Source organism: Olea europaea, chromosome 17, assembly GCF_002742605.1.
Source record: "Olea europaea var. sylvestris chromosome 17, O_europaea_v1, whole genome shotgun sequence".
Classification (NCBI taxonomy): domain Eukaryota; kingdom Viridiplantae; phylum Streptophyta; class Magnoliopsida; order Lamiales; family Oleaceae; genus Olea; species Olea europaea.
Window position 1 is genome coordinate 13944247 of NC_036253.1, and position 10988 is coordinate 13955234.

General features: G+C 33.2%; 1 protein-coding gene across 1 annotated transcript; it reads right to left on the bottom strand.

Annotated features, from left to right (window-relative positions):
* Positions 1 to 926: 926 nt before the first annotated feature.
* LOC111413001 (WAT1-related protein At5g07050-like) lies at positions 927 to 2981 on the bottom strand. The gene is made up of 7 exons (XM_023043880.1): positions 2940 to 2981; positions 2746 to 2808; positions 2531 to 2647; positions 2145 to 2397; positions 1898 to 2056; positions 1582 to 1733; positions 927 to 1423 (listed from the first exon to the last, which is right to left on the bottom strand). Exons 2-7 carry the CDS (start codon positions 2772 to 2774, stop codon positions 1183 to 1185), a joined length of 951 nt encoding a protein of 316 aa, XP_022899648.1. The 5' UTR covers positions 2775 to 2808; positions 2940 to 2981; the 3' UTR covers positions 927 to 1182.
* Positions 2982 to 10988: the final 8007 nt, after the last annotated feature.

Genomic DNA, 10988 nt, shown 5'->3' on the forward strand with positions numbered 1-10988 from the left:
AAAGTTTTGGGGTTTAAAATATGGATAAAGTGACTTAAAAATAAATAAGTGGTTAAAAGTACGGCGATATGTCAAAACTATAGACACGTACTAACTCAATTCACCTTGTATCGCACATAATTAAACTTGAAAATCCCTTCAAATCTACTCCATTTCAAGCATGCTCCTATGTTATTATGGACGCTTAACATGTGTTCGTGTGTGTATTTTGCAGTGAATAAGAGAATTTAAGCAAAGTGAGAAAGAACAAATTAATGACATCTTTGCAATCAAGAAGACATGAAACTAAGAAATTTGGAATAAATTGGCAAGTCAATCACTCACATGAGTTGGTGACAAGACAAGGGAATAAAATGCAGGAATAAGAAATTGTACTATTGTTCATGACAAACAACAAATTAAACTCAGTAGCATCACTTCAAATTTCGAGATAGTAGATCACAAAAATAATGAACTGAACTTAAAGAAAAATGGACTCATAATGAATGAAAACTTAATCAAAGTTGACGCACGTTGTCATTGTAACATATATTTATTGTAAATCTATTAATTTCATCGATTAAATTGACTCAAAGTCAACTTCAATAGTGTACATATGAACGATCATTTCGGTTTGTGACATGATGCCAATATTCATGTCATTTTTCTTCCTCTTTATGTAATAATTGATGGAAGGGTTTTTTAAATATAGCATATTATTATCAACAGGAAAATGGTTCTTCAATTTGTATTATCTAGTGCTGGAAATGCCCAAAGATGATTGTGGCATGCTGGAAACAGTAGTATCGAAAAACCTAATTGATATGTTTGACTCGTTAATTGGCCAAAACTCGATAAAAGATATGCTGCACAAAATTTATCACTTATCTTTTTTAAATCTCATCCATTTTAAAGCACAAAACATGGCATAAAGGTTGATCACAACAAGCATACTAAGTGGTTTCTGAATCATATGTCAGCAAATTGGCTACATTTATGAAGCAATTAACATGATTATTCGAAATGGGCATCCTTAAAGTATCCAATCAAAGAGTTGATGAGAAATATAGGTTACAATAAAGTTTACATGATGTAACTCAGAGTGACATATAAAAACCAAAAACAAAAAGGGCCTAAAAAAAAGCCTGTATTCTCTCTCTACTTTTCTTTCATTTTCTTCTTTTCTCTCTCATCCTTGTCCGTTTAAACTTTTGGAGCAGGAGCACTAATGGCCACTGCTGAGACAGCCATTTTATTAGCATCAGTTTTCTGCATTTCAACATCATTTGCTTCAAAATCTTCAATAACCATTGTAGTTAGATTGTTTCCTATACATCCCTTTACTGGTTCGGGAATTTCCTCGGCTTCTTTCTCCTTGTATTCCTTGTATTTGCCCCACAAGACTGAGTAAAGTCCTGCCACAATCAACACTGCTCCAAGAACACTGAAACCGGGAAAAAAAAAATAAAAAAATAATGAAGAAGAGATCTTTAGTCTGTAGATAAAAAACAACAACAACAACAACAACAAACTAAGCATCGTTTCTAATAAATGTCATTGTCTTAATCTTTTCGAGTATATAAGGATGAAAAAACTAATTACCCTCCAACATATATCTTTTCAGCCAGGATGAAAGAGCCCATGATGGCTACAATGATCATCATCAATGGACTGAAAGCAGTGACGAAGACTGGCCCTCTTTTCTGCATCACAAGGCCTTGTACATAGTATGCAATACTTGATGATACAATACCCTGCACAAGTACAAAAGAGCAACATTAAATATTAATATTAATCAATTATTATTACTCCATAAAAATGTATAAACACAACAACGCACCCCATTGTCTCAGTCGATTACAGAAAACCTAAAACAACTAAATCTAACATGTAGATAGAGGGAGAGAATCAAACATACGGCATAGGCAGCAGCGAGGAGGTTCATGTCCCAGCCAATAGTCCATGCTGAGGAATTGTGTTCCATCACAAAAGTGACAGCTATAGACTGTAAGGTCCCAAGGAAGCACACTATGGCTGTGAGAGAGAGTTGTGCTGTGTATTTTCTTAATGTGATTGCCTGTGACAAAATGCAAATATTTTTCAATTTATTTTAGCATAGATAAAAAATGGTATCATAAAAAGCCAAAAAAAGGTGCAAAATATACCTGAAGGATGAAGAAGGAAGCCCAGGCAAGTGTGGCAATTATAAGTAAAATTGAGCCTTTAAACCAGTCCTTATCGGATGGTTCAGTAGTGGCATCAGGAACATACGATTTATGAGGATGAATGTAGTTGGACCACACCATATTAAGGACACGACCTTTGTACAATGTCATCAACATGGCTCCAGCCACTGTCACTATGGTTCCCACCACCTTTGCTTGGCATCTAACCTTCTTAATGTCCACCTTCTCCATCCTACAGAACACAACACAATTAGTTGGCAAAACCTTTTGGGGCTCATCTCATAAGGTGGGCTGTAATTTGCTGGACAGTATTAAGGATGAAGAAGAAGTCGAGTATAAAAGAATATGAATGTAACGATATGTACCTGCATAGGACTGCCATAACAAATGTCATAGCTGGGAGCATGTTACTCATGGCACATGAGAAAGTAGGGGAAGTAAATTTTAGCCCAGCATAGTAGAAGTTTTGATCAATCACTGGTCTGTAAAATCCCAATTTTAAAAGATGAGAAGATTAGCATTTTTAAAATTTGATTGTGCTTTTGCTGTGATATATATATATATATGTAAGAACACTAACCCAAGAAGTCCCAGCACAAAAAGCTGCATGAAAATTGGAAAAGTAATCTTTGGCCTCACTTTTCTGTGAAAAAAATGAAACATATCCGAAGAGTTAGTATTTAAAAAATCTCAAAGAGAACAAGATCATAATGTCTCGTAGATTGAATTGTCGAGTACTGAATATCAAACAGGGCTAAACTTTTGCATGAGCACCTTTCGAGGACGAGAGCGAAGGGAGCAATAACTGCTGTGGCCACATCAATTGATTTTCTGCAATTCGCTCGAAAAGGTCCAAGGCATTATCTAACGGAATATCCAATATCGACCCTTCTGCAGAAGCATCTGCGATATTGCGAAATTCAGGTCTCAAGCCTGAATAGAATAGGCAGATTTTTTATTCTTTATGAATATTCAGAGTAGAGCACTTCCTGAAATACTCTTTGAATCTTTCCCATGCTTTTGGTTAACTCTGGAGGTCCTTTTGCTTGAAAGTATGGACTTCATTTCGGACATGATGGACTCGAGATGGCGGAAAAAATTTCAATGTGAACTTCTGCACCATATTGATCCATGAAACAATGCTCCCTGAAATTAGATAATTTAACCATTTTCGCGTGCCCTCCTTTAACGTGTGAGGAAATAGGCGCAGTTGAAATGCGTCCGCAGACATTCCTTCATGGCTAATCATATCGCAGAGCATTAAGAAGGCTCGAATATGTTCATGAGGATTTTCGATTGATCTCCTAGAGAACCTGATATCTTGATGATGTTGGAATAAGTTGTTAACATCAGGTCTAATATGAAAGTTGGCCTATCCAAAAGGTGGATAGACAATAGTCGATCGCACAAGGGTTGGCACAGGATTAACATAATCCTTCACTAAAGCTTCTCCTTGATTCGCTACTGCCCTCGGCTGAATTGGCTGAGGTGGTGGCAAAGGGTTTTGAGCCTGATTCGGATGTTGATTTTCTGCCATTTCTCTTGTTTGTCTTTGTCCTCTTCTTCGTTGTCTGAAAGTTCTTTTGATTTTGGGATCTATTGGAAGAAGTTCGATCTCATCAGAATTTTGCATAAACTATGATTCTCTGAAAAGAGTAAAACAAGATACTTAGATAGTTCAATGAATAGCCTAAAACAAATAAATTAAAGGAAAAAAATGAAAAAGGAATAAAAACTTCAAATCTAAAAATAACTAATAAACTCAATTTAAATAAATTATTCACTGGCAACGGCACCAAAAATTTATTCGTGTGAAACCCCTCCAAATTGTTGTTGGACTTCCATTAAACTCCACTTAATTATGTACTTTGATTCTAGTCACAAAGACACTTGAGGCCCAATTAGTTTTCCACAGATTTTCTCTTCAACTGCCCATGTTTTTGTCTCCAAGTTGAGGTCAAATTTCACCAAACAAAATAATTCCAGCCCACTTTGTAATGTCGAATTAGGAGCCCAATTGGTTAATGAATTTGAATCCAAACTTAAGTCCAAAAATTAGGCCCATTTAATTTATTATTTTCTTTAGGTCCTCCACTTTCAAGGTATGAAATTGGGTCACCAAACTTTGCATCAAATAGCCAATTAATCCTTTATCATTTTCCAAATACTTCAAACGAACCTATCACTAAAAACACAATGAAAATTAACCTAAGTTAAATAGAAGTTAATGATTTAACGACTTAAAAGTTTAATAATGTGGCATAAATAAATACACAAATTGCACTTATCACCTAGCACCACATCAATATTTGACTCTAAAAAGGAATCTAATGTTATATTATTCTCCAAGTCCTCCATCTTCCAATATAATAAATTAAATCCTTAAGTCTCTTCATTCTTGCAACCCATGTCTTTTTTGATTCAATTCAAGTATTTCACCTTCCAAAGTATTCAATTTGACCTCCAAACATTTTTAATCTTCGATTCATGGTCCGGATCAACTATTAAATTGTTACAACTTGGTCCCCAACTTTTGGATTTCACTCTTTTTCTGGGTTTCCCTCTCGTTTCTTCCACTTTCTTTTACTAATATTGACTTTTACATATTCAACAACAATTGCAACAATTTAGACCACAGTTCATTAGAGAAACACTAAATATCATTGTTTTAAGGCCTCGAATAAGTGTAAAATACACTTATCACTCGATAATATAATTTTCTCTCTAGTATTTGATAGATTTTTGATGCAAAGAAACAATTTACAGTGTTTTTAACGCAAAATAAGAGAAGAATATGATATAGAATGAATTTTGACTTTCAAAGGGTCTTATTTATAGAAAATGAGGGGTTGTGGTCGGAGAAACACATCCCAAATTTAGCATGTTCCAAATATACTACGAGATCATTTACTCAATGTGCAGAACAAGTTAATCTATTCACTTGCATGATTTGACCATCGAAACTTATCTGAATATTTGGTCGAAGTTGATACTTTTAACCAAATTCCAACAAATATATGATAAGTGAAGTATCATCCCTCGACTACCATGCAACTAAGTACTGAAATTAATAATTCTAAACTTATATGAAAGTTCATTTTTTAGAAAGTGTTTCCAATTCTAATTAATCTAGCTACTTTAACTCTACGAATGCAATTATACTATCAACACGACCTTTATAAACCCCCAATAATAATAATAATAATAACAACAACAACAATAATAGTTCAATCGTGTGCTGCCACATCAGTTTCGATATAAATTCTGTAAAGTTTTTCCTGTACTCACGATTTTATCCATTTTTTTTAAAGCAAGAATCTCTTATCCTCTCAAAACCGATATGCAAGCTCCCTCAATAGTCATATTCAAAAGTTAATCCATAAAAACAAATAGATTATTTCATAAAACTTGCTATTTATTCTCGTATTTAACAACAACAACAATAATAGTTCAATCGTGTGCTGCCACATCAGTTTCGATATAAATTCTGTAAAGTTTTTCCTGTACTCACGATTTTATCCATTTTTTTTAAAGCAAGAATCTCTTATCCTCTCAAAACCGATATGCAAGCTCCCTCAATAGTCATATTCAAAAGTTAATCCATAAAAACAAATAGATTATTTCATAAAACTTGCTATTTATTCTCGTATTGTTCTTCATTTTTTTTTTTGGCTTTTATCCTTTTAAAATAAAATAAATATCAAAAGAAAATCGTACTTTCACAGTAACACACATAAAATTAAGAAATTAAGGATAAAATATATGTAAAACTTATACTTATCGCATACTAACCCGTGTAGTTTTTAATGGTTTTTTTCCGCTATTTTTTTTTAATTATTATAGAGCCTAAATTAAAAATAATCTGTTAACATAGTGGAAGAGGATTCTTATGTTGATTTGTGCTTGTTAAAGTGTCTCCTAGCAAGTGACACTGACAAAAACCCTTTTAAGAGTGCTGAATTAACTACAAAGCAAAGGTGGGACAAATATTCAATAAAGAAATTTATGTGGAGAATCGGTATTGCATATTAATGATGTTCAGCTTTAGTGACTTCCATGCAGATTAACCACTCCTTAAGTGCTTTAAATTGTGCCCTGGGCACTATCCAATCTTATAAAAATATTTTGTTCCTTTCAATGTGATTCATAGATTAATTATAACCCACTTGAGACATACATAATAATAATATATCTCCAATGTTGCAACTTATGTTCAATGAGTAATATTAAACAAGAATATTACGCGTTGAGATAGTTGGACAAAAATACGCTCCAACATCAATGACAGAAGCGAAAATTATCCCTCATTCAATCACCCTTTTCCACATTTCATTGGTTAGTAGTTGGGAGGGTATTACCGTCATTTATGCATATTAAGTGAAATGTACCCTCCATTATTAATCAAAATCTTTCCGAGGATTCTTATGTTGATTTGTGCTTGTTAAAGTGTCTCCTAGCAAGTGACACTGACAAAAACCCTTTTAAGAGTGCTGAATTAACTACAAAGCAAAGGTGGGACAAATATTCAATAAAGAAATTTATGTGGAGAATCGGTATTGCATATTAATGATGTTCAGCTTTAGTGACTTCCATGCAGATTAACCACTCCTTAAGTGCTTTAAATTGTGCCCTGGGCACTATCCAATCTTATAAAAATATTTTGTTCCTTTCAATGTGATTCATAGATTAATTATAACCCACTTGAGACATACATAATAATAATATATCTCCAATGTTGCAACTTATGTTCAATGAGTAATATTAAACAAGAATATTACGCGTTGAGATAGTTGGACAAAAATACGCTCCAACATCAATGACAGAAGCGAAAATTATCCCTCATTCAATCACCCTTTTCCACATTTCATTGGTTAGTAGTTGGGAGGGTATTACCGTCATTTATGCATATTAAGTGAAATGTACCCTCCATTATTAATCAAAATCTTTCCCTTTCATGGTACACGTTACGTTCTGAACAACTTAACACATGAGGCCCCTTTTTGTTTGAAAAATTGACAAATAATGTGAATTAATGAGTTTTAATGGGGGCCAAACAAGGGCTACCTATATACTATAGCCCCAATGTTGTGACTTATATTCGGTGGGGAAAATTAAACAAAGATTTATTAGTGTTCGAAAGCTCTCAATTGTCCTATAGTTCAAACACACCAAACAAGACTCGTGTTAAATTACTTCATGTGTTTCCCACTTGCCCCAAGGAAGCCAAATCAAATTTCTATTCGTTTTAGATTCCCTTTCATCTGATATAGTGCAGATCTTATAGAATGTGGTAATGATTAAAATGAAAGAAAACTGCTAAGTTAAATGGATATGATGACTTCGCATCAGATTTTTTGTGCAAAACGTGACAATTATTAACGAGTTTTGTAAAATTACAAGGTGGATTGTCATATTTAATTAAAAAGTTTTGGGGTTTAAAATATGGATAAAGTGACTTAAAAATAAATAAGTGGTTAAAAGTACGGCGATATGTCAAAACTATAGACACGTACTAACTCAATTCACCTTGTATCACACATAATTAAACTTGAAAATCCCTTCAAATCTACTCCATTTCAAGCATGCTCCTATGTTATTATGGACGCTTAACATGTGTTNGTGACACCATATTCACGTGAGTCTTTGAAATGAGAAGATACCATGTATTATGGTTCTTTATTGTTTAGCAGAGCCAACGAATCACAAGTGAATTAACAATATTACATATTAATCACGCTATCGTGCAAAAAGCAAGTGCTCGAAACCCATGTTTTTGCCAAACTTGATACCTTATTAGAATTTCCATTTCTAGCTAGAATTATAATTGGTAATAAGTTGTATTTATAATTGATTCCAAAGTAAATTTCAAAAGTGGGAACAATGGTGATAGGAGAATTAAATTCTTTGGCATCAAATTAGGACTCCCAGCTTTCTACATATATCTAATGTCAAGAATGAACTATCTAATCAAGTTTGAAACTCAGATTTTTAGATGCACTCTTTATTCTTTAGCCATACTAATAATTTTGAGTCGATCTTCCAATTTTACAGATTTGTCCTTGATACTTCAGCGCTAAAATATCATTGAGAGAAATATTATATCTCCGAAAAAAGTGAATAGCTAATTAGAACGTGCATGAAGTGTCAAAAAGTTAGTACTTGTTCTGCGTTAGTCGACCACTCAAGTCGAAAGTCCGACCAAAGGTGATTAGTATGCCATGAATAAGAATCCTCCTAGGTGACCTTCTGTTTGTTTCTTTAGCCCAATATTTCTCGATCAAACTATGAGCGAATAAAAAAAACGACTAAGAAGCCTTATAGGAGTTCTTATGATTCCTCTTTTCGTGGATAAAGAGGGTTGGCTAAGTGGAGCTTGCACCAGGAAATGGGCATCTAATCAGACCCAATCGTCCCGACATTGAGTCATGTCATGTCATGCAACGTAAGACCAACAAATTTCTATAGCCCTCATGGTTTGGCTAATTTCTGTCACTACAAGTTGATCGAAAATTTTAGGGGCCAAAAGAAAATGCTCTAGCAATTGTGGGAATGATGATGTTGAATGGGAACATGATGAGAAGTGTGTGGAGTGAGAGTGTCCTAGAAATGGAGTAATCACTGTATAACACTAAACATATAACATTGAACATCAAAAAAGTTCTCGGAAGGATTGACTTTTTGAGATGTAATTTGAAGATACAATCTGACGTGAAAATCGAAAAAAGTTCAAACAAGCACAACATACATTATGAGCGACTAACTTGTACGGTATGTTAGCAATAAAATATCACAAAGTTGATATTTTAAAATGTGACCCCAAGACTAAATAAGTAAAAGTGATAACATTTTTTGCTTGTCTATCTCTAATTTTATTCAATCGTGATATGTTTAGCGTACCCATTTATCGTGGAAAATATAAATTTGATAGTTACAACTCGCAATCACAATCATTTAGCCTATATGTTTGGCCCAAGTTTATAAACTATTTTTAAATAATCAAACTACTTTTTATTCACACAGTTTGAGAGATTCACAAATACAATCGGTTGATTGAGAATACAATTTAAAGTATTGCAATCATCGCATAAACAAAAAAATCATCCTCACCAACTTTATTAAAGAAAAGTTCAATATATTTTTTCAGTAATTCGAGCTCATTCATTTCAGAAAAACAAGAAAAAAGAAAAAGCATAACCAACAAGTTGAAGTGATGGACCTTTTTCTATTTTTTCAAGGACAAAACCTTTTCAATTGTCAAAATTTTAAGAATAAAAAGACAAACAACCTTTGTCGAACTTTAAAAGCTGTACAAAACTGGTTGAACCTTTCGCTAATTTGTTTGTTTCAAAACAACAAATTTATAAAGGCCACTACACACATCAATTTGTTCTTTGACCAAACTCTCAAAAGGAAATCAACTATACACGAAAATCACGTATCAATCATTTTTATAGAAACTTTTTGTATATAACCTTAAAACTAATTAATTGACATAATAGTGTCTGAATAAATTTATTTGGTCAAAAATTCGTCTATATAAAGATTTCTTTGTTTCGCTCCTTTTCTTGTGGATAGATATTATTCAAAATTTTCTCGTAATTGAATATCTTGTATAAGTTACACATCCTCCTAGCATTTATGCAAGAAACAACGCCAATTACAGGCTATGGCTCATGTAGATCACAGAGACATAATTGTCAAAATCACTTTTTATCTTATATTTAGATAGCGCCTTAGATCCAATCAAATCCAAGAATTTGTAAGTCCCTAATCAAAATATGTTCAATCATACTACCATTAAGCAATCCCGTTCCAGCTTTTCGCTATGATTTTCCACTAATCATGTACTAGAAAGTTAACGAACTTAAAAGAATTAAGCGCGATCACTTTCTTGAAAAGCTTGATTAAGAGTTGAAAAAGGACTCTATTATGATCTTCCTTTCTTCAATTAATAATTAATTAATCGTTCAAAAATATTAATTATAATTAGTTCCCAAAAAAATACAAAAAACAAGTTGAAGAAGTGAGAGAATTGATATATTGTAATTTAAAAGAAAGACTAGTAATAGAGACAGAAATGTATCTATATAGAGAAGTCTTGCATAATAATAATAGGAGGAAACAAGTTGATGTCCTTAAAAGTTTTGTGTTTATTTTTATTTTTAAATGAACATATTTACTTTTGTTCCTTTGTGATTGAATTATTTTTAGTTCATATAATACATTTCATATATAGAAAATAATTGAATAAGGTTTCTTCTCATTTGGTGTCTCATAGATCTTAGCCTTCTTCTCATTTGATTTCCCATTGATCTTCTTGTTACTCTTCTTCCATTTTTATAATAGTGTATCAGTCACTCCAATCAGAGATCATAATTCCAACAATCAAGAGAAATCATCTCCAAGCAAATTCCATGAGTTAAGCACACGGTTTACATGATTCAAGCACCTCTATCCCATAAATCATGCATTCTCTTTGTATAGCTCATTTTACTTTGTATATCATCATTCCTAAACTGTATAAATACCTCAGCCAGTTTGTATTGTAAGTGTGTGAGACAATAATATATTCAAAACACTTTTATGGTATCTTAGCATTCCCTCTAACGAGAATCTCGATCCGAACTTCTACTGCTATGGCATCATGAGATGACTATTCCCCCTCCAGTCAGCCCGTTGTTTCTCATCCAACTAGTGGATCTCTCTCTGGTAAAAATAACTCCCTTATTGCCATAGACATTAATCAATTACAGCGCCTTACTTCCTCCAATTATCCATCATGGAGCGCTACCTTTACCAGTCTACTTCATGGCTACGATCTCA

Bases quoted from the DNA above. Each gene is read 5' to 3' on its own strand.
- LOC111413001 (XM_023043880.1), bottom strand. From the start codon at position 2,774: ATGCAGCTTTTTGTGCTGGGACTTCTTGG. The intron at 2,398-2,530 runs GTACATATCGTT...TGTGTTCTGTAG, and splicing joins GTTATGGCAGTCCTATGCAG to GATGGAGAAGGTGGACATTA. The intron at 1,424-1,581 runs GTAATTAGTTTT...TCCCGGTTTCAG, and splicing joins GAAAAGATATATGTTGGAGG to TGTTCTTGGAGCAGTGTTGA.